At 56.2% G+C, this 23,233-nt stretch overlaps 1 protein-coding gene across 7 annotated transcripts; it reads right to left on the bottom strand.

Annotated features, from left to right (window-relative positions):
- Window positions 1-735: 735 nt before the first annotated feature.
- NR4A1 (nuclear receptor subfamily 4 group A member 1) lies at window positions 736-21,416 on the bottom strand. Of its 7 annotated transcripts, XM_036915141.2 has the most exons (8): window positions 21,212-21,349; window positions 17,218-17,336; window positions 4,808-5,685; window positions 3,856-3,985; window positions 3,424-3,575; window positions 2,900-3,264; window positions 2,636-2,814; window positions 736-1,569 (listed from the first exon to the last, which is right to left on the bottom strand). In XM_036915141.2, exons 3-8 carry the CDS (start codon window positions 5,681-5,683, stop codon window positions 1,313-1,315), a joined length of 1,959 nt encoding a protein of 652 aa, XP_036771036.1. In that variant the 5' UTR covers window positions 5,684-5,685; window positions 17,218-17,336; window positions 21,212-21,349; the 3' UTR covers window positions 736-1,312. The 7 variants fall into 7 exon arrangements, with proteins under 7 accessions (XP_036771036.1, XP_036771032.1, XP_036771033.1 ...); XM_036915137.2 differs by lacking the exon at window positions 17,218-17,336 and having other exon boundaries at window positions 21,212-21,416; XM_036915138.2 differs by lacking the exon at window positions 17,218-17,336 and having other exon boundaries at window positions 2,900-3,261; window positions 21,212-21,416.
- Window positions 21,417-23,233: the final 1,817 nt, after the last annotated feature.

Raw genomic sequence — 23,233 nt, 5'->3', positions numbered from 1 at the left:
CCCTGGGCCTCAGGTTGGGGGTCTATCTGGATTCATGTTTTTCAGTGGCCCCCAGACCACCTGCATCACAACACCTGGGTGATCGGTAAAAGTACAGATTCCTGGATCCCACCCCTTGCCAAATGTGTCCCTGGGGAGTAGAGCTTAAGGAATATGCATTTTAAGCTAGCTGATGAGCTTGAGGGTTGGAGAACCTACATGGGAGCACTTGGGCACAGGGAGGGACCTCAGGACAATCATCTTGCCAGGAGGGCAAGGGCTCCCAGCAACTTAGATCCTGCTGCTGGGATGCTTAGGCATGTGTAAAGGTTGAAAACAGGGATGGAGAAAACAAACTTTTGAGTAACAACAGATGCCACCGCCATTCTGGACAGCCCTGTGCCCAGCTCTGTGCTAAGCACCATGCCCACTCTGTTTTACAAAAGTGAAGCTGAATTGGAGACCATTGCGCCTAGTCAGGAACATGATAGCCAGAGCCCTGTCTTACTCCCCGTCCAGCGGGCCTGCACTGTAGGCCCCACCCACGAGACATGAGTTCATCAACTAGTCTGAGGGTGTCACACACCGTATCATGAAGCAGGTGCCATTATTTTTATCTACTTCTTGCAAGAGTAAACAGAGGCCTCTTAGCTCATACTGGTAACATCCAAGATTGATCCAAGATCCCTTCTATCTCTATGTAGTTAGGGGATGGGGGAGTGAGGGGAAGAGCATCAGAGATGGACAGGATCCCAGTTTCAGCTACATGTCTATTTTTTATTCAATATATTAAATATATTAATCAGAAAAGTCACATACTATAAATCCAGGAAAATACACAAATATAAATGTCGGATTCTGTCATTTGTCGTTTTCCTAGAGTGAGTTTATATACATGTGGAAGGAGTGGGGAAAGAGACAAGTTGGAGGCAGTGGGTAAGGCTTGCCCCAGCGGGTAGGACCCATGGGACCCACCCACTCCCAACCCCCGCTCCCATCTCAGCCTCTTCCTTCCTGTATTTACAGCAGCATTCAGCTTATTTACAGCATGGTGGTGTGTGTTAAAAACTGTTTATCTTACAAAAACATGAAGGCCAGGGCTACGCTGTGGGTAAGACAAAGAGTAGGGGTCACCCCCAAGAATGCACCTCCCTCCTCCAGGGCATCAGCACCCTGCCAACCTCCCAGAGTAAGTGCGGAGGCCAGCCAGTCTGCAGCTCAAGCCCAGGCCCGGTGCGGAGGGTGCTCCAGGGACCCGTGGGCCATGGGCTAAAGGCACATGGGGTGGCATATGGGCGTGCATACACGGTGCACACATGTTCCCAGGCTGGGGTCAGAAGGGCAGTGTGTCCATAAAGATCTTGTCAACGATGGGTGGAGGGGGCACCAAGTCCTCCAACTTGAGGTAGAAGATGCGCTGCAAGCCCTGGGTGCACAGGGTCCGCAGCTCAGGCAGCTTGCCCAGCAGGCGCGATAGGCAGCTGGCCGGCTGGGACTCGCCTGCCACGGCAGAGACATGCTCTTTCAGGCAGCTGGCAATACGGTTCTGCAGCTCCTCCACCCGCCGTGGCTCCTGCAGCCCATGCCGATCTGTAAGAAAGGTGCTGAGTTAACCACCTATCCGAGGGCCAGACCACCCCCAAAACCCCAACCCCTGGCCACCCCAGGTGGCTAAAATGCTGCCACTGGCCACCCCTCATGCTCCTCTGGCACTTTGTAAAAGCATGTTCACACACATGAGCCCATTTCTGAGCCCCATCAGGAGCCTATAGGACAGTAATAACAATTCTCCTCCTCATCTTCCAGGTGAGAAACTGAGGCCCAGAGAGGTTAAATGACTTCCCCAAGGCCACAAAACAGGAAGTCAGTCTTAACCAGGTTTTCTAAGCCAGTGGGTTTTCTTCTAGGTGGTTCCTAGAAGCGCTGGAGTTGAGCAGGTGTTTCAGTGGCCACTTCAGGAAAAGCTGGCCTCAAAACCCACCACGTCCTCATCAGCCCCAAATACCTTGGGTCTGTCCTCGATAGTTGGGTCCCCTGTGAAATTTAAGTGAAAAAGGGAGAGGGGCAGATTCTGGTTCTTTAAAAAATAAAAAAAGAGATCTGAAAACCTTCACATTTAACACCAAAAAGACTATCCTACATCATTGTATTTATATAAAGTATGCAGCAGACACAGCTAACCTGTCAGAGGTCAGGACAGCAGCCACCCCTGGGGGAAGCTGGTGACTGGAATGGGACACAGGAGGGGTTCTGGTGTATTGATCATGACCGCTTCTTGATCTAGGGGCTGGTTACATGAGTGTGCCTAGTTTGTGAAAATTTATCATCTGTGCACTTTGCTGTATGCAAAATAATCAGGAAGATTTAAAAAACAAGCCAAGTCCCTAGGCCACACATGCCACCTACACTGTCTGGGTCTTGGCTAGTCTGAGACAATCCACAGACTGGCTTGACCTTTGCCATCAGATGCAGCTGGGCCTCAGCTCCAGCTCGGCCGCCTACAGCTGTGTTGCTCTGAGCAAACAAATGCTTGCCCCCCTCTGCAACTAGTCACCCTCACTTCCAACATGAAGGCCCAGGAAGTGCCTGGCACCAGCCCAAGGAGGGCCACGACCTCAAGCCCCAGCCCCCAACTCCCTGGGACTGGCCTGCTCACCTGTAATGAGGACAAGCGCAGAGAGGCAGGCGAAGGCAGGGACGTCGACAACCAAGCTGTGCAGGGACCGGGAGAAGGCCAGAATGCTGTCGATCCAGTCGCCAAAGCCGCGGGCACACTGCAGCCGGTGCAGCACCAGGCCAGAGCAGAAGATGAGCTTCCCCTCGGCCGGCTTAGACCTGGTGGAGGGGAACGCAGGAGGTGGTCAGGGGGCTCAAGGGCAGGGTGACAAGGGAGGGGCCTAGCGGACTTCAGGCGGCTCACCGGTAGGCCAGGCGGAGGATGAAGAGTTCCAGGAAGGCTGACTCCAGCAACAGGTCCTGGTCGCCTGGAGACAGCTCGGCAAAGCCAGGGATCTTCTCGGCCCACTTGCGGATAACCTCCAGGGAACCTGAGAGCAGGTCGTAGAACTGCTGCACGTCCCCAGCATCTTCCTTCCCAAAGTGGGGCAGCACCAGCTCCTGGAACTTGGGAGGGTAGTCCGATGGGGTCAGCACCCCAAGAAGGGCCCCATGCCAAGGCCACTGTGTCATGCACTTGGATGCCAGCTCCGGGGGTGAGAGAGGAGCTGAGATTCCGCCCATGCTTTTGCTTGCCAATTCCTGAATATTAACCCAGGGCCGAGGCTGCTGGAAAGAGCACATTTTTCTAATTGGCCACCTGCCCAAGGGGTACATTTTTCCATCCGGTCAGCCCAGGGGACTTCTCTTTTTTCAATTTGTCAAACTGGGGAGAGGCCTTTCCTAACATGCACAAAGGCACTGAATGTGGGATGGGTGGGGCCTCACCTTGGAGTAGTCCAGTTTGGCTGTGCTGGGCCCTGAGTCCAGGTGCGCCCGGACCAGGGAGGTGAGGAGATTGGCAGGGGACGCATCTGGGAGCTGCTTGGGCTTTGAAGGGAGCCGACCCCGCCGTCCCTTCAGGCTGTCTGTCCGGACAACTGCAGAGAAATGGGCAGGGGTGAGGAAGGGAGGGTGAGACCCAAGGAAAGGACTCAGCCCAAACTGTGCACACCAACACTGAGAAGCACTCAAGGACCTGGGACCCCCAGGACCCAGGGGACCCTACAGGGACCACATCCCCATAAACCAGGCAGGTGGCCCAGAGGCAGGGTGGGAACAAGGCATGCCCTCTGCTACAGCCACCAGATGTCTGGGGGACCCTGCCTGCCCTGCCCAGCTCAGGCTGGCCAGTCCCACCGGCCTGTCCTAGCCACCCACCTTCCTTCACCATGCCCACAGCCAGGCACTTCTGGAAGCGGCAGAACTGGCAGCGGTTTCGCCGCCTCTTGTCCACAGGGCAGTCCTTGTTAGCCAGACAGATGTACTTGGCGTTTTTCTGCACTGTGCGCTGGAGGGGGGGCAACACGGAACAGGCTGTCAGGGTGCGGGGTGGGGCGCAGGGCGCTCAGGGGAGGGGACCATCCAGATCCTGCTGCCATTCTAGACAAAAGCACTCTCTGTTCACAGCTATTTTTCTAACATTTGGGTGGCAGGGGAGGGAGAGATGGAGGGGTCGGGGGAAGGAAGAACAAAGTCTCGGGGACACTGGGAGAGGTTTCTGCCTCAGGAGGAAGACCCCCCAGGGCACAAGATTAGGGGTTAGGGGCTCCCTGGCAGTCCAGACACCTGTACTACTTAATGTGCCTGTGTCTGCATGCCCCCTTCCCTGGGGCAGACAAGAGGGCTGATGAGGGGAGGGGTAGGGACGGGAAGTGAAGCAGGCACCCAGCACTGGGACAAACACACAGCCTGTTCCCAAGTCCACCCCCAGCCCTCAAGCACCGAGCCCTCTTCTCAGATCCTTTCATCTCATGCCAGGAACATGAGTGCCTGGGGCCCCCCTTCCCATCAGGACCTTGAGTCAGGGGAGGACAGGCAGAGGAAAGCCAAAGGTTGGCCATTAGAACATCCCCTCCTGGACACCCGTGCAGCCCACACTCTCTGCACATACCTCACCCCTCCTTCCATCACTCTGCAATCCCATTGGCCCCGCATGCCTCCTGCCATCTATGGGTCCCCAGGAAGGTGGCCCACCTGGCAGGCCTGGTCCCTTCCTAAAGGACAGGACTAGTTGGGAGGAGAACCCAAGGGAGGCTACCACAGACCCCACTGCGATGGGCGGCCAGCCCCGCCACACTGATAAAAGCCTGGGCCCAGAGCAGCCCAGTACCTTGAAGAAGCCCTTGCAGCCCTCGCAGGTGCGGACACCATAATGCTGGCATGAAGCATTGTCCCCACATACAGCACAACGGCCCTCGGTTCCACCTGAAGCCCCACTCCGGGCCTTGGCTGAGGTCACAGGCGCATCCAGCATCCCTGGGCCATCAAGATGTGGAGAAGAGGGCACAAGGCCCGGGAAAGCCGTCGGCATGGGGTAGCTCTCTCCCTCCCCCAGCTGGTGGGTGGCTGGTGAGGGGAACAGCTTCAGGGGGCTTTGGGCCAGGTTGGGGCTGGGGCCGGTGTGGGGGCTGAAGGAAAAGAAGGCTGGCGGCTGGGGAGGGCCAGAAGCCTTGGGCAGCTGCTCTGTCCATGCCCGCAGGCCCTCATAAGTCTGGCTGGGTGAAAAGGGACCGAATGAGCCATCCCAGGGAGAGAGCTGGGGTGGCTGGAAGCTGGGTGTGGACGGTGATGGGGCTGAGCAGGGGCTGCCATAGTAGTCAGAGCCGCTGGAGGACAGGGTCTCATCCAGTGGGCCATTCAGGGTGCCGGGGTAGCAGCCGTACACTTGGAAGTCCTCGAACTTGAAGGAAGCAGAGGCAGGGGAGGTGGCCGAGGAGGAGGATGTGGAGGATGCCGAGGAGGAGGCGGAGGAGCATGGCTGGGCTGTTCCCGGCAGCTGGTAGAGGAAGGTGTCAAACTCTCCTGTGTAGCCGTCCATGAAGGTGCTGAAGCTGGGCAGGGCAGTGGGGGCAGCGGGGGCTGCCTCGGGGCTGGCCAGGTCCATGGTGGGCTTGTTGAGCTCACGGATCAGGGGGTCACTTGCCAGCTGGTCATGGGGTCCTGGGCTTGGTGCTGGTGTTCCATACTGGGCTTGGATACAGGGCATCTCTAGAAAAAGAGGAGACCAAGGGGTGTGTGAGTTAGCGGGAGAAGCAGGAAGGCTGACCTCTAAATATAGGCCCCCAAACAGCCAGGTGGCAGAAATCCCAGGCAGACATGGGACACTGAGGTGTTAGCACCACATCCCACCTTGGAACCCAGGAATTCTAGCCCCCAACTAGAGAACCAGCTTAGCCTCCATGTCACAAAGCCCCTGGGCAGTGGTCCAGCAAGAGTGGGCTTAGTCAGAAGATCAGCCACACCCGGGCAGCCTGGGAACCCTAGGGAAGGCATTCAGCCAGCCTTTCTCTGTTGGAACAGGGGAAAGCTGTGTTCCTCCAGCCCCCTGCCCTCCCTCACCGGGTACGTGGTGGGTGGAAGAAGGGTGGGTGGGAGAGGCAGCCAGGCAAAGCCTTAGCTCAGTTCTTGGGAGCAGATATGTTGTTCCTCCAACCTGGCATTTCTGGGAATATTCCCAGGCATGGCCCAGCCTCTACAATACCCACCTCCTCCTCCCTTAACAGTGCCTAGGAAGGATATCCTGAAAATGGAAGAAAAGCTGGGAGTGATGGCCAAGCTGCCTAAGAAAGTGGCCTAAGCAGCAAGGAACCTATCCCCTTTCCCCACCCCTAGCCCCACCCTACATACTGAGCAAAGCCTGCAGATCCCACAGGCATCCCAGTTCTGCCATCTGGGGATGGGCACCCACTATGTGCTGCCTGGGACGCTCCCAGAAGCAGAGAGGAAGAGAGCCCAGGCCTCCTCACCTAGTCCCCTAGCTCCCCAGGGGATCTAGTAACCTGGCTCCAGATATTTAAAGGCCATATGCTGGGAGGCCAGGCAGGGGCAGGAGGGAGGTGAGAACAGCCCCCTGGACTTCAAGGAAAATGGACAATCCCTAAGAGGAATTTTTCTGCTACCTCTAAAGCTCTTTTCCCTGTCATTTTTGTAAGTGAATGTTTAGGAGTCAGGCAGAAGACTGGAAGTGGCTATGCAAGGAGGAGAAGGAGCCTATGGGTGGGCAGATGGAAGGCATTCTGCGCCTGCCTGGGAGCCTCCATGAAGGAGAGTCTGTGCCCTGCAGGATCCAGGGGCTTAGGCAAAGGGGCTCACACCCGCCGGGCCTGAGGAGCCTGAAGGAGCAGAGAGAGCATCATTCAGGGGAGAATGTTAAGTTCGCACACCGACTGAACACAACCACGGAGGGGGCTCCATGGCAGTTTCCCATTTACCTCCATGCCAGGGGTCTGCACAGCTCTGGCCTCACCAGTTAGGGAGGGGGGGCTGAGTAAGACACCAAGCTGGAATGGACAGTGCCATCATCAAGAGGGGGACAGCAGAAGGGTGCCAAGAGTGGCACCCCCTCCTGGCCAAGAGCCCAGTGAGTCCTCTGGTTCTAGCCTTTCTCCTACTTTCGTGGGCTCAGGGCAGCTCCAACCCTGACACCCACAACCACCCCAGGCAACAGCCTCAAAGCTCTGGCTCCAGCCACCCTGCAGCAGTGGGCCCCAGCAGGTAGCACCTGTGAGAGATGAGGGTCACCTGCACTAGGACAGCATGTGCAGGAATGGTGTTGGGGTGGAGGAGAAAAGGTGGCAGCCACACACGGCTGGGCATTCCAGCCTTATTCAAATCCTGTTTCTCTACTTGGACGTCCCACATCCGGATCAACACCAACCAACCTATCCTCCACCCCCCTTCGTTCAGGTACTTAACACAAGATATGGACCTACATCTAGATGCAAGGTGGAGGTGACAGGGAGCAGTCACACAAGGAGGAGGAAGGGGCGGGGTTGAAGGAGAGAGCGGGGAGAATCCGGCTTCAGGCAGGTCCTGGCAACAATGTGGTTTGCACCTGTTATACTGAACAAGCCTCAGGCTGCACCCTACCTGTATAATCCAACGGGGACTATTGAGGAAGCAGGAGGTGGGGGTAGGGTGGCACAGAGGTGATCAGTAGTAGGGCTGGAGTGTGAAGCTGGGGGGTTATTCTCCAGGTAGTACCCCACCAGAGACTCCAACGTTAGCCACTCCCATCCAGGATCCCTAAGGACCAGGGTTTCCATATACTCCCCCACCCCCCGTCCTCCCTCCCTCTCTCTCTCTCTCCCCCTTACACACACACACACACACACACACACACACACTCACTCACTCACTCACTCACACCACGGGATCCAAGCTACAGCTAAACAATCTTCCCGGTGCCTCCAGAGACCTTGCCCTGTGCCCCTAAGACTCCTTTGGTCCAGCACAACCAGCAACCCCTCCACAGCTCAGCCACCAATGCTGGCCATTTCCTTCAGCGATCCAGAGGTCTCTTAATATAGTTCAGGCATAAACTTCAGGCTGGGGATCTCTGCAAACTAAGCCACAGCCTCTGAAGTGTTAAGAAAACAAGTAGGGGCATTGGGAGGGGGCTGACAAGCTGGGGGAAAGGAGACCCAATCCTGGCAGGAGTCGGACGGATCCCAGCAGCTGAAACTCTGTGTACCTTTCCCCCCACTGTACTGAGACCCCCATCAACACCTCCTGACAAAGAACCGTGTGCCCACTTGGGCACCCTGGGAGACAACTACAGCCAGCCTCCTATTGGACAAGTCCCCATCCTGACGCCAACCGTAACCCCCTGCGGTTTCCACCTTGCACGACACTCCTCCTCCCCCCAGGCCTAATGAATCGAGTCTGTTCTGGGTCCTCGCCCCCTGCCTGGGTCCCCCCCCAACGCTAGCGCTGCACCCTACACCCGCCCTCCTGCACGCTGACCCTAGAACATCTTTTCTGCTCGCGCGTACACCCTTCTCCTTCATGCAACACCCCTAAAACACAAAACAGAGCCCTGCTGAGATGCACGCTTCCGCGGGGGCACCTACCCGGCTGGTTCCTGCTCCCCCTGCCCGAGACCAGCGTCCCGAGTCGCAGCCTGGTCCCGCGTGCGCTCCCACAGTAATACACACTCTCCCAAGGTTCGCAGCCTCCGCCACTGGGGCTCCCCGACCGAGCCCGACCCTCCTCTTAAGCGCTCCGTGACGCACGCGGAGGGGCGGGGGCGCCACTGACGCACGCGGCCCGGCGAGCTTTGGCCATACAAGGGCGCGGGGGGCGGTGCGGTTCCGGCGGGAGGAGGCCAGGGGGAGGCGCGGGGACGGGGAGCCCGAGGGGGCGGGGCGAGAGGGGGGCCTGGAATGTCTGCGCGCGTGACGCACGCGGGGTTCCATTGACGCAGGGAGAGCGGATTGTTTGATCTATAAATAGTTGCCTCGCGCCCGCCGTGCTGGCTAAAAATAGCAGCTCGCGAACTCCCGAGGCTCCCCACGCCAGACCCAGGACCCAGCCGGGGGCTCCCACGTCCGAAATAACCGGTTCCGAAGGCCAGAGCCCGAGAAGAGGGCGCTGTAGAGAAACGGCCGCGGGGCTTCCCCAGACGAGGATCTCCTCCGGCTGTTCCCGGGAGCCACGACTGCGCCCAGTGACTCCGGCCCCCTCCGCGCCCGGCTTCTTCCCAAGCCCTCCCTGGAGGCCTGGGAGTTCGCCTTCTGCCGCTGCTGGTTGGCCAGGGCAGGCTTGGGGCCGGAGCGGACAACTCTGGGACACACCCCGGGGAACCTGCGCCCCCACCTCAGCGCGAGGCACCGCCTGTGCACTTGACCCGTCTTCCCCAGCAGGTCTCATGCTGAGGTTGCCCCAAGGACATCAGTCACAGCCGCCTTCTCCCTAATTTTCTACCCCCAATTTCCCATGCAAAGTACCTTCCGGAGGGCAGGGATTTGCCAGGCCCCAGTTGGGCCAAAGGGCCGTGCTCCACACGCTGAACTTGAATTCTCACCAGTCCGTTTCCCAGTCTCTTACAGAGCAAATGCACTCTAATTTGGAAATTACCGAATTTCAGAACCGGGTGGAGCCTGAGAAATCATTCTGAATTGTGTCAACTCTTCCCCATTTTATAAATAAACAGGCTCAGAGAAATAATGGCACTTGCTCAAGGTCACACAGCAAGGTAGCGGCACACTGCACGGAACCCAGGGTCACTGCATCTCTAAGGGATCTCTTCATGCCCTCCCCTGTCCATGACTACAGAGTACCCACACTCCCGCCTCAGCCCCGCACCTGTGGAGAGGGCGGCTCTGACCTGACCCACGCAGCAGAAGGAGCCTTGGCAGCGTGTACCAGGCTGCAGCCACCTGGAGTTTTCTCCCACCTTCTGCCCTAAGCCTGGGGAGCCCTCACCCTCTAGGTAAGAGGGGAAGGAAGGACCAGTATTTATTAGGAGAAGAGAGCCCCCCAACACACACTGGGGCCCTAGGCAGCCCCCTTCTCCCTTGTAAATCAACATGAGGAATTTGTGCTTCCATGGTGCCCAAGCCCACAGCCCCGTTCTGATCATCCTGCAGCTCTTCCTTCTACCCTTGAGGCAGTTCCCACTCCTCATCTCCCATCTCAGGTTTCCCACACCCTTGTCTCCAGCCCCCACTTCTGCCCACCCAAAGGTCCCACCAGGACTTTCAACTTCAACCGTTTCAGACAGAGCTTGTCATCTCTGTACTCCCTGCCCTCCACCCCATCTCTGCTCCTGATGCCCCATGTGCAAATTTTCATCTTTTCCTGAAATTCTATTTCGGAACATCCTTGGATCCCTGGTTTCTACTACCAGCCACAGCCCATGCCACACTGATGCCTGCAGGCAGCAGACCAGCCAAGGGAGGCCAGAGACCTCCCCTTCTCCTTGCCCACACCCACTAAGAAAACTTCCCCTTAACCAGCTTGTTGTCTTTGCAAACCCCACTGTCCACCACGGATGGAGCAGTCTTCATGTAACACAATCTCATTCCGTGATCTGGTCAGAACCTGCCACAGCTTCCCCACTGCAGCATAAAATCTCAAGGTGGACCAGTCTTCAGAAAGCTCTGGCTTTTCCCAAACCATTTTCCAGAGACCCTTGAAGGCCACCTGGATGAAGGTGAAGCATGAGCAGAATGTGAATGGGATCCATCCAGGATCCCCACCCCACTTCAGCTAAATTTTGTTTTTCTTTGTTTTGGGCTTTTGCATAAGATTTTGCTTAAAAAAAAAAAAAGGATTCCACAGCTAAAAAAGGCTTGAAACCGCTGATATAATTCATGTCCTCCCATTCTGCGTGTTGGAACCCAAAGGCTCCCCGAGAAGCCGCACCTTGCCCAGGGGCACACAGCAAGCCTGGCCGGTGGACGCAGCTCCAGCTATGTCATGGGCTGGCTTCCCACCCGGGCCCCTACCCTGCCCTGGGATGCCTTCCTCTGAAAATAAGAACAAGTTTAAATATGTTAGCGGAAGAGGATTAGCCAGGTCAATGTTCTTCCCTCCGTCCCTCACCAGCAAAACAGGTGAATTAGCTGTGGCTTCACCAGTTTGTGCGCACTCAAGCCCAGCCTTTACAGTTCTTTGAGTTGAGCCAGCCTTAGGCCCTAGTAGCCTCCTTTCCTTCCCACTGCCTGCCACTGATAAATAGCAAAACACCGTCCCTGTCCTCCTTCGGGGTCAGCCCACCCAGGAGCCCCAGGGAACATTAAGTGTGGCAAGCTGCCCAAGGTCCTGGCCTACATTTCCAAATCTCAGCATTTAGCCTCTAGATCTGCGCCTGCAGCCCAGGCCCCATCCCCCTGGGATGTTCAGGTTTGGAGACTCTGCTATCTGGCTGCCCAGAGGCAGAGGGAGGGGGAGGCACCTGCAGCTACCACCCAGCCAGGCTTGTGGAGGCAGGGGATGCAGGGGGGTGGGGGCTGAATGCACTACACTCTGAAAATAAATACAGAGACAGGCAGAGTCCCTCTGTGGAAACACAGCCAGGGCCACTCATTCAGGTCTCCATGTGGCACACCTAGCCTAAAACAGAGGGGAGAGAGGCAAGAGGAGCTTGGGCCCCCAGACTTCATCCCTGCTGGCCAGAGGCCCTCTGGCGAGCACAGCTTGAGGTTCTGAGGGGCATGGAATCAGGCTAAGGTGGAACTCTGGGGTACAACTGATGCAGATTTTAGGAGACCTAAGCATAAATGGTCCCAGGCTGGAGAAAGAATCCCAAGGAAACCCCCGCGAAGTCCAGCCTTCAAGAGCAAGGTCAGAGTGAACAGCTCCCTGTTGGGAGGTGGGGCTAGGAGGGGACAGGTAGCAATGGGAGTGGTACCCAGAACTAGAGGCAAGGACCAGAAGGAAAGCAGGGAGAGATGTTTTGTTGGAGACAAGAGAGAACTGCCCCCATCGGGCTCCCACCATCTGCCCTCATCACCCGCCTCCCCGCTGCCCCCATATAAGAACCTTGGGTTAAACCTTCCCAATACCCACTGGACACACTGCTCCTCTTCCTCCCTGCTCTCCTACTCCTGCTGATCCTCCTGCACATCAGATCATATGCCACCCGTTAGTCCAGCCTAACTCTTAATAACAAGCACCTTCTCACCACAGGGTGGGGGTCATGGCGAATACCAATCAAGGGCCAGACCTCAGTCCAGGGTACTTCACGTGGATTCTTCCACTTAGCCCTCTCTCCAACCTTCTAGGTTTAGAATCACCCACATTTTATAAATGTGGTAATGGAGGTTCATAAGCAGAACTGAAACTCAAGTATACTAACTCCCAGTTTTGTGCCCTCAACTCTGAATTCCAGAGACTGTGGCTTCTGATCCTGTTGGCCTTGATTCTTGTAAGTGCACCACAGAATCAGGTACACACACAACCTATAAACTGCTATAAATAAACAAAAGTGGCACCTGTAGATACAGCTGTGCAGTGAGGGGTCTTCGGTGGAACTGAAGCATTCCAGGTCCCAACCTGGATTTTGGTAACCTGTGGGTTCACCCTGGAAAAGTCATCAAGCTATATTCCTAAAATTTCACACCTATGATTTGTGCCCTTTTTTTTATGTCTGTTTTCAAAAATAAAAGTGTATTTTAAAAACTGCCATGCCAATGGGAAAGGCATATTTACTCAAAGGGATGCAAGTGCTGCTGGAATTTACAGACTACAAAGTCAAATACATTTCTGAAATCACAGAGAAACAGTGGCTGTTTCTCATTATGTATTTATTCTATCAACACATACTCAGAACCCAAGTACAGTTAGGAGGGGCTACAAAACCTGACATTAGAGAGGGTCCTTAGAAAACAGTGTGTTTTCTGAACCACTCACTAGGCCTCTATCCTTCCTAGTCAAATCTTACGGGGCCCAGTGACCTATCATGTGCTAACTCATCACTCCCCCACCAACGTGTGAACACAAGGGCCAGGCCCTGCCTCCTCCATCTTGGCAGGGGACCAGTCCTGTATCTTCAACAGTGAGTACCCCAGGGCAGGTCCCCAAGCAGCCAATGTCCATCATCATTCCCCAGCCAAAAGGGTGGGCCTGGAGTTGAGTAAACACGGGATGGAGGAAGTGGAACTGCACAGCCCCCTTCCCAGGCCGCTCACCCATTTGCCCCCCACTTCCCTTGCTGAGCAGAGGGCAGGAACTTGCCCTACTTTCACCAAGACCATTCCCCCCCATTAGCCTCCACACCCTTCCCTTCCCTCAGGGTGAGCAGAGGGAATGAGCTCTGCCTCCTCCTCCCTCTGAGAAATGGCCACGGGAGCTTCCCCTCTTCTGCCCCAGGACCTACTGACAGTCCTGACCCAGCCACTTCCTCTTCCTGCCCAGGCAGCAGGCAGGCGGATTTATGCTGTGAGCAGGGAAGCAAGGCCTACTGCCCCAGGGGGCTTCCCATAGACAGCTCTGGGAACTAAGGATATAGGGTCAGGCTCAGGCCTCCAGTTCAGATCTCCTGGCCCTTACCGAGGGCCTACCATGATCAGACATCCCTGCAAACAGGTTCCCAAGGATGCAGGCAGGTCAGCCCCTGCCCTCACCTCTCATCTCAGCCTCCATCAGGGGCAAAAGATGGAGAAGCTCTCAGAGGCATCTCTGACCAGGAGCCAGCAAGCCTGGCATGTGACCGGGGGCCAGTCCCTTGCTCTCTCTAAGACTGTTTCCTCACCTGCCCAGTGCAAACCTCATGGTCCTGGTCCTGTGAGAATTCAGTTCACTAAGGGAAGAGGGAGGCTCATCAGTAAAATGGTGCACTGCCTGGGGTCCTGTACTCTAGGGACCTGCAGCAAGATCCTGGGGTGGGCAGGGGTCAGGCAGGGAAAGGAGACACCAGGGTCCTCAGTTCACCTGGGGAGCCAGTGCCCCTCTTCTTCAAGAACTAGAGATAATCAGTAACCCCATCCCCGTCTCTCCCCACCCAGGGCCAAGTGAAAGGAAATGAGAGTGTGCCCAGAAACGTGGGTCCACCCAGCCAGAAAAATTCTAGACGTTGTGTGCAGCAGGTGCTCAATTAATACTCAGGAGAAAGCTTTTGAATTAAGCAGGTCAGGCCTCTCTCCACAAAGATTACCTTCAGTCCAGTGATTTCTCAACCCTCATCCCCCTCTCACACCAGAGGAATTAACATACAGCATAAAGGAATAAAATCAGGCTTCAGGAAGAAGACAGAGCTGGAAAAAGGCAGACAAGATCATGGAGTGGTTCAGGAAACGTTGGCCCACGCCTCATTTGCAACCTCCTAAAATCTCTTTCCCTTTCCACGGCCTTCAGTCTGCTCAGCTCCTGGCCATCTCCTCCCTTCTCCACCCTTGGAGGGTCTCCCGCCACCCTGCAGAAGAGCAACACCCACCAAATTCTCCTGCCCCTGCCCAAGGTCTCCACCCAGCCTCTTTGGGCAAAATCTCAAATTCCAAAATAAAACCCTCCGATAACGAGCCCCAGCCGGAAAGACTGATGCATTTTCCTATTGTTAAAGTATTTTTAGTCACAGGCTCTGGATTCGTTTAGAGACTCACGTTCAGAAAGGGAAAAAAATTTTTTTTTCAAGAACTGAGAAGGAAAGCACAAGAGCCTCCCACGTAAGAAGCTGCCACTTATTCCATGCCGGCTGAAGCCCCTGGCCTGGGGCTGGGGGAGCATGTTTGTGGCAAATGGTTGGCGGACCTGCCAGACCTCGCTCCAGCCCTGCTTCTCAGGCAGCAAAAGCAGCTGGGAAGCCAGGCAAGGAGAGCAGGGCAGGGCCTGAGGGCTCAGGGAGGACAAGTCCTGGGTTCAGCCCCCTGGTACCAAACAGCTGCACTCTATTGAGGGACCAGTGCTGAGGTGCCCTGATGGACACCCAGCTCACTAGCGTCCTTCTCCCGCCTGAGAAGGCCAGTGCCTCATTCAGACCAACTGATAGGAGAGCAGGATCAAGATCCTGCTGGAAATCTCTGAGACAGGAGAAAGATGGACCACCTATCTGTTTCCACATCTCCCAGTTCTCAATCACAAAGCCTTCCCAAGTCCAACTTCCATCATCCTACTGGGGTCAAGCCTTTACTCTCACTCCTCAGGAGGGTCAGCCACCCTTGCTTCCTCCTCCTCCCCTCTCCTCTCAAGCCTCCCAAAACCACGACATAGACAGTCACAATGGCAAAGGATCCAAACAGCCCAGTCCCTGTGCCTTAGTTTCCCCATTCGTAAGACTCACCAACTTCCTCCTCACGATCTGCTTTGACTCTCAGAGATCCTGGACAACCTCACCAGGGAGAATCCGGTGGTCGGGGGCTCTTCCTGGCAAGCTCAGGGAGCCCTGTGGGAAGAGCCCTGACTGCCCAGTCAGCCAGTCCTGCCCGGCTGCTCTGTGCACCAGCTGAGGAGGCTCAGGACATGGAGCTGTCTCCAAGCCAGCATGTCCTCCTCTGTTTATATGGCTGAAACCAGAGCTGCCCTCTGGGGACAGAAGGAGATGCCTTGGGGCCCTCTTGGCTGAGGTCTGACTTTGGCCCAGGTCGACAAGAGCCCAAAATAGTCAGCTGACGGGAGCCCCAGCATGAGCGTGACCCTGGCCCAGGCCCAAGCCTGGCAGACAGGTGTCCACGTCACAAGACCAGCAGCTACAGCACTCATGGGCCTCAGTTGGCAGCTCCTGAGGGTGGCCTTGGCAGTGTATCTGGCATGGGAGCTCCACCCAATCAACCACCATCACCCAGACAACAGGATGAAACACAAGGAATTCTGCCCACGGGTGTCCCTGTGTACTCAGAGGGGAGGTTGGGCAGGTCTGGGCTGTGCATAGAGGCGAGGGTCAAGTGGAGGGAAATACACCTGGCCCACTGCTGTCACCTTCATTCACGTGCTTCTCAGTCCAGATCTACAGCCAACCAGGGACACCTGCCTCTCCCACTTCTGGTAATTCCTCCCCCTACCCCCAGCCCAAGGTTGGTGGCACAGAGCCTGCCGCCCGCAGAAGGCCGGATGCACATCAAGCGCAGCCCCCAAAACAGGAGGCCCTGCTTTCCAGGGCTTCCTCTTCTTCCATCCAGGCTCAGACTAGACACCCCATCCTCCCCATCCCAGGCACCTGTCTGGGACTCTTTGCACCCTAAACACCAACTCCACATGAGGCAACAGTGTTTGACGGTCTGGGGGAGACACTGAGCCAGCTCCTTCATCCAGGGACCTCTGAGGCCTGAGGAGGGCTCATGCTCAGAGATGGCCCTCTGTTCTGGGGAAGGAAGAAGGGAATCACCAGGTCCCTGTCCAGGATGCCAGGTTGATCTCCAGCTCCCTCAGGCAAACATGGTAACTAAGACCATGGGCGCCCTTCGCCCCATCCCAGTATCTCAGGTCCTGGGGAAAGGCCTGGTGGAAATTCCATTCCCACGTTCCACCCATCACCCACAAATCAGCTTGTGCCTTCTCTAGAGCATCCTCAGACAAGGAAGGTGTGTCTTCCACCACCAACCAAGCCTCTGGGCTTGCCCGGAATCCAGGAGACCTGAATTCTAAGCTTCGCTCTACTGTTCTCACTGTAGACCTTCTCATCTCTGTAACTCAGTTTCTTCCTCCATAAGAGGATGAGATGAGCTAGATGGCCAAGGATTCTTCTGGCTATGGCCACAAGTCTGGGATTTTCCCTCAGGGATGTTGGAGGAATAGTAGAGGGTCTGTCCCTGTCCTCTGTCGGCAAGCTCCTCCCCATCCATAGAGGCATCTCCACATACCAGACCCCACAGGACCTACAGGCCTGCCATAGTGGGGAGGGGGTGGTTCCAGCCTTCCCTTTGTGCATTCCCCCGGTGCAGTATCTACACCCTAGAAACAAGCCAGCTTCCCATCTCCCATGTCTGCCCCACCACGCTCCTAGCCCAGCCTTGAGCTATCCACCCCCAAGCCATCGGTTTCCTAAAACCAAGCACCTGCTGTCTTGGGAGCAGCTGTCATTCCCCCAGACCCCTGTCCCCCAGACCCAGAGCCCCTCAGCCTATCCTGCTAAGAAAATCAGGCTTCCCCCTTCCCCACCCCCATATCACCCCACCACTGAAGAAATCAGATCTCCCCACCCTGAGCAGAAGTTCGCCTGCCATCTCTGCAGGGGTTCCCCCTTCACCTCCCAAACCACATCCGCTCTGGGCAGCTCCTACCCACCTCTGCCCCTCCCCCACCCCCAACCCCACCTGCTTGGGGGCCCCAAGGGTGTACAAAGGACAACAGCAGAGCACTTACCACTATGGATGGACCCACAGACCTTGCACAACTCTCAACCATCCCTTGGGCCTTCAAGGCTTGGCAGGAGCAGGGACACCAGGGAGGGGCGGGGGCTGGCCTCTGTCCATGGTGGAGGCCTACAGAGGGAGAGTCAGTGTGAGTGAGGAGAAACCAGCCAGCAGAGACAGTCTCTGGAGACAGCATAGCCAGGGAACACAGGAGTGGGAACAGGGGCAGGACCCAGGCCACAAGGCGGGATGAACCAAAGACCTCCCTGGACTGGGCATCAGTGCCTGCTGCCCACACTCCCAGGGATGAGTGGTGTGGCCAGGAGTTGCTGGCAGTATCCAGGGCACCTCAGGGCCGTGGACATACATGCCAGTGCCCAGTCCCCAGCCTCACACCCCACTCCTGGATAGGAGGTGCCTTAATCCAGCTCTCAACCCACCAAAGTACACAAAAGGGCATTTTGTAGACAGAGAAAGGGGAGTTATTATGAAGACGGAGCAGAATACCCCTTCTCTACTTAAGTGGCTCCAACTTGGCCCCCTGAAGCCTCAGAGGCCCCCACAGGGGCAGGGGCTCCATGCCCCCATGTCCAGGTAGCCCAGCCTTCTAACCAGAGCAATGGGGACCCTCAGGAAATCTTCTGTGAAGGGACTCCAGTTCCAAGACAAGAAGGCCCAGCTTGGAGTAAAATGATTAAGAGCCTGGATGCTGGATCCCAGATGCCCCAGAACAAATCCTGGCTCCATCACCTGTAACTCTGGGCAAGTTACATAACCTCTCTGTGCCTCATACTCCTCATCTATCAACATGAAATATGTGACTAGCATCTCCAAAATTTACAGCCATAGGGTTCCCATCAGGCTGAAAATGAGTTAATAGTGTAAAAGACTTAGAATAGTACTGGATACGCATACGTGCTATCATTACTAGGAAAACCTAATTGAGGACACATAAAAACCCAACGCTGGTTCCTACTCCAAGCCACTTCCAGGCACCTGGCCTCTACTTCTGCAGCCAATTGTGTGTGCCACCTCTCCAGCTTCTTTAAGCTCTGCCCGACCCCTGTCCCCACCAATGTCAAAGCCCCCTTCAACCAGGACACCCCAGACCCACATCTCTCTTTCCCTTTTCCCACCCTTATTCAGCCCTCTCCTCTCTCAACTGGGCCCCAGCATGAGGGCAGTACCAGCCAAGGCTTGATCTTTCCCGGTTATTGGGCTGACCCTTCGGGCTGAGATGAGGTCTGGGAAAAAGGGAAGCAGATGTTCCCATGCTGGGGGGTAGAGGGAGGAAGGAGGCCCCCAGAGGGTGGGTGCTGGGCTTCCTCACCCTCCTGACCTCTGCCTCAGGCTCCATGGCTAAGGGGAGCTCCTCTGGCCCATGGTACCCAGATTCTCCTCTTACAGAGCTACCAGCACCACCCTGAACAATGTCCCTGAGGGTGTAATGGGGAACAGGGAGTGAAGGGCACAGGTGAGGAGGGGAGGGCAGTCTGGAACATCAGGGGGCTTCCAACCCTGAAGAGAAGACAAAAGCAGGCTTCAAACCTGCCCAGGCCCACAGGCTACACCTGCTTCCCAAAATGACGCTGTCATCCTTCCATGCTCCAAAAGCAGGTCTGCAGTCAGGCCCTATCCCCACCCAACCCTACCCCCAACCTTTCCCCTTTCTCTATACCAGCCCACAGCTGAGGAGGAAGAGTAGGGAGGGCCAGACACCTCCTACCATGGTCAGGCCCAACCTGGGTGCCCAGATCTTCCCTACCTGTGTCTGAGAACAGGGCTAGAGTCAGGGACCCAGATGGTGTCCAAAAAGTGACTCAAAACATCTTAGAGCAGATCTCTGACTCTATCTCCTGTCCCAGATCAAAATTCCCTCCACTACAGCCGTTCCACAAGTATTTATTGAGGGCTTATTGTGAGCCAGGCAGTGAGCCACAAACAGTGGGAGACCCAAGGAGTAAACCAAGATCCCTGGACCCAGGGCCATTAAGATGGGGGAATGAATCAAGGTCAATTACAATCAGCACTGTGCAGAGGGCAAACCCAGGGCTGTGTGTGCTTGGAGGAAGGGAAAGTGACGCCCTGCAAATGTAGCAGGAGCATCCGGCCAGACCTCAGTCCAGCTCCCACTCCCCCTCTTCACTGTGTTCCAGCCACAGGGGCTTTCTTTACCCGCTCAGGGCCTTTGCGTTGGCTGTTCCCTCTGCCAGGAAAGCCATTTCCCGGCGTGTCTGTATGACCAGCTCCTTCTCTTCAATCAGGTTTCCATTCCAATCTCACCAACTCAGAGAGCCTCTACCCCCACCTTGCCACGTTAACCCATTTTTATTATCTCCATAGGACTAAGGCTGTTCATTTGCTCAGCTGTCTGTCTCTACAACTGCAGAGTGTTCAGTCTCTAAAACAGAGCTCTGCACTAGCAGGTGCTCAGTAAGGATTTGTGGAACAGGGAGAAGAGGACTGAGGCATGCCTGCAGGGGAACTGGGCTGGGGTGAGAGCCAGCCAGTCACTTGGCAAGAGGTGGGGAGGACACTGCAGCTAAGGAGCCGTCCCTTCCATCCAGAGGCAGATCCAAAGCCTGAGGGTTCGTTCCTATGATGGGTCAAACCCTGAGTCCAAGAGCCCTAGCCCTGGACCCCAGAGAGCATGGGTCCACCCAAAACCACCTTCTTCCCTTCCTATCAAGTATTTGAGTCTTTTCTTAGCTAAATTCCTCCTGACAAAGGAAGATGGCAGATAGACCCTCTGCAGCCCTGATGACCTCCTGGATATAAGCTCTGCATTGGCCAATGTCCCCACCCAGAAATGGGCATATTACTATTATTACAGTAACAGCAGCAGCTAATATCTATTGAACGCTATGTGCTAGATACATTACTAAGCACTTTACATACATTTTCTCATTTCAGTCTCACAACACTCTGAGGAAGACATTATTATGAACATTTTACCGATGAGGAAACTAAGGCACAGAAATGTTAAGCAACTTGCCCAAGGTCACACAGCTTGGAAGTGGCACAACTGCTATCAGAACCCAGTCAGGGAGCCCAGAGCCAGGCATCCCTCTTCCCCCTTGGACCTGTTTAGTGCTTAGAGGCCTCAGATCGCACACAGCAGTTGGGCCTGGGCTGCTCAGCCTTTGAACCACACACTAGGCCTGACCTCCTGAACTAATTTTCTTCACTCCAGTACAGGCCTCAACATTTATAATCAGTCACATTCATCTGATAAGTCTTGGTCCATTCTTCTGCCTACTGCCATTATTTGGCATATGATTTTATGGTACTATGCACTTGCCACACTCCTCTCAGCTCTAGGCCACTACAAAGAGTCATTGGCTTCCCTTCTAAGGCTTCACCCAAGTCACTGATCTAAACATTCACTTGGAGTGGGCCTAGGACCAAGCCTGGAGCCACCATTGAAGCCCCTGTCCAAGCTGTTACCAGCCCTGGGCCATCAGCACTCCTTGGGCATAACCGTTGTGAACCTATATACCTCTGTCCCTAGTATTAGCCCCACACCCGAGTCACTACTTCACTGTAAACCACCGTGAATACCACCTCTGCAGCATTTCTAATCCCTGACTCCAGCAGACCCCTACAGGCTCGGTTTCTTGTCCCAGTCCCACGAAGGGGCTGCCCTGGGCAATTCTGTCCCTCCTGGATCAGCGTCCTGGCAGCGGGGCTCCCGAACTCCTGGAACCCGGTCCCCGCAGCCGGCGGGGAAATGGAAGGAATTTCTCCGGCCTGGCCACCTCCAGCGCCCCTCGCGGGCCAAACCCCACCCTTGGCGGGCTGAGGAGAGAAAGGGCTGGCCGCCACGCTTGGGGGCTGACTCTGAGGAGGCAGGTTCCGCTGGGAATCCAGTCCCTCCTCCCACAGCCCCGTTTCCAAGCAGGAGTCCCAGTGCGACCCCAGCGTACCCCGGTGCACCCCAGAGACCCCATTCTACCTGGGCCTGTCCCGGGGACCACCTCCACGCCTCCACAACGGCCCCTTACCTGGCCCAGCGATCTCGTCTCGCCTCTCCACCCCCGCCTTCCGGGGTCGCGCACCGGCCGGCGGGGAGCTGCTCTGTACCGCAGCGGCGTCCATGCCGGGAGGCCGGGGGTCGCCGCGCCGCACTGGGCCCCCCACCAGTTCCGCCGTCGCCGCCTCGCGCTCCTGCAGCAGCGCTGCCGCGGCTCCACGCCCGCCGCCCCCGGGAAGGCCCCCGCCCCGCAGTTCCGGCCGCGGCCGCGCCCCCGCCCCCCGAGCCCGGGCCGCCCGCGCCGCGGTCCCAGGCCCGGGCGCGCCTCCCCCGGCGGGCGGGCGGGGACCGTGACGCGCGCCCATTGACGTCTCCGGAATCCCGGCGGCGGCGGCAGACGCAGCCTCTTCAATGGGGCTAAAAATAGCAGCGCCCGGAATAGCCCCGAGCGCCCCGCCCAGCCCCGCGGTCCCCTCTCCCCAACACACGCGCCGCACACCCCGTTACATAACCGGCCTCGCCTCAGCGCGGCCGGGGAGCTGTTTTTCAGGTGAGGGTTCTGTAGCCTCGCTAACACCTTCCGAGACTGCAAACCTAGAGCTGGATTATAACTATATTTACCCGGGGTTTCCCCGGAGGAGGGGGTGGAAAAAGTGAGGCCCAGAGCGGCACGGCCGTGGCCCAATCACACGGCAACTAGTCCGCTTCTAGAGGACAGGGCCCCGGCCCTCTGGGCCACGGCACCCCCACCAGCATCGGTTGGCCTGCATTTCTCCCCAAGAACAAGAAACCCAGGTATCAGGGTGCTCAACTTCCACACAAGATGGCAACCAAGACAAAGGAAGAGGACTTCTTGGGAGGGTGAAATTTCTCCCGAAGAGAAGCATTCCTAGAGGGCAGGGGCAAGGTCTGGGCTCCGGCTTCCCTGATCTGGCTGCTCCTGTCCTACTTCATGACCAAAGCCAAGTCACTTCACCTCTCTGGGCCTCAATTTCCTTACCAATGAAATGAGGATGCCAGTATTATCCACCTTTTCTGGTTACCAGGAGACTGGACAGCTGGGGACGTCCCTTGTGTACAGTAGGCCCTCATCATTACTATCTCCTCCTCGTTCTCCAGGAGTCTGACTTCCCCAGTCCACCCAGGGCTCAGTGCAGGAAGTACACAGAGGGTCAGCACAGCGACCAGGAAGCCCTGAGTGGCCCACCCACTTCTGACTATAGTCTCCAAGCACAGACTTCCCCAGGAAGAACCTTCTGGGAGTGGGAGTATGTGGAGAGTTTTCCTCTCCACCTGACTGGGACACTGCTTGGAAATGGGAGAACTATCCTGTCCTGAGCAAATCCCTCTTCCCCAACAGTGTAGCCCACTCAGCCTTGGCTGGTTCAGGGATGTCAGGCCAAGGCTGGACAGTGGAGATGGGATTAGGCTGGGTGGGGTCAGGGTACAGTGTCTGCTTCTGTACTGCCACACAGGCAAGGCCTTTGGGGAATACCCTTTAGGCAGGACCCAGTCCTATGCTGTACCAGCCACCAGTCCCTACGCATTTTTGGAGCCACCTTAAATTGTAAGCATGCTATCCAATTCCCGGCATACCCACCAGACCCCACGCAACAAAGAATCTCTTCTGCATTCAAAAATCTCCAAAAGAGGCCCCACACCCCCACTCAGCCCTCATTCCAGGGGTCACATTCTTCTCCCCACCCCCAGAAATCCTTTTCTGGACCTGTCCTAAACTGCTGCAACTCAGAAGCCCCTTTCTCTCATTCTTCATAAGGATCCCAAGAATCTCTGGTTTGTCTCAAAATCACCATCTCAGAACCTTCGTGTTTCTCTCCCAGAGTCAAGTATCAGGCCAATATAAAGAAACCAAAGCTTCAAAATTGGCAAGGTAGGGGTCCTAGAACTGGTCCTCACCTCTCCTATCCCTGGAGTTCCTTCCAAATGGGCTTTTAAAAGAAGCTACTAGCCACCCACCCTCTGCTCCCTCTTTTCCTTTTCCAGAAACCTAACTTTTGAAATACATTTTAAAAATATTTGCCTGTGTAGGAGA

Source organism: Manis pentadactyla, chromosome 10 (genome assembly GCF_030020395.1).
Source record: "Manis pentadactyla isolate mManPen7 chromosome 10, mManPen7.hap1, whole genome shotgun sequence".
Lineage (NCBI taxonomy): Eukaryota > Metazoa > Chordata > Mammalia > Pholidota > Manidae > Manis > Manis pentadactyla.
This window is presented reverse-complemented; position numbering and strand designations above follow the sequence as displayed.

What these genes read in the sequence shown, in the direction of transcription:
- NR4A1 (XM_036915137.2), bottom strand. Translation starts at nt 21,305, where the DNA reads ATGGACGCCGCTGCGGTACAGAGCAGCTCCCCGCCGGCCGGTGCGCGA. An exon ending in AGACGAGATCGCTGGGCCAG is followed by an intron (nt 5,686 to 21,211) that starts GTAAGGGGCCGT and finishes CTCTTTTTCTAG; the next exon opens with AGATGCCCTGTATCCAAGCC. An exon ending in CCAAACTGGACTACTCCAAG is followed by an intron (nt 3,265 to 3,423) that starts GTGAGGCCCCAC and finishes TGCTCTTTCCAG; the next exon opens with CAGCCTCGGCCCTGGGTTAA.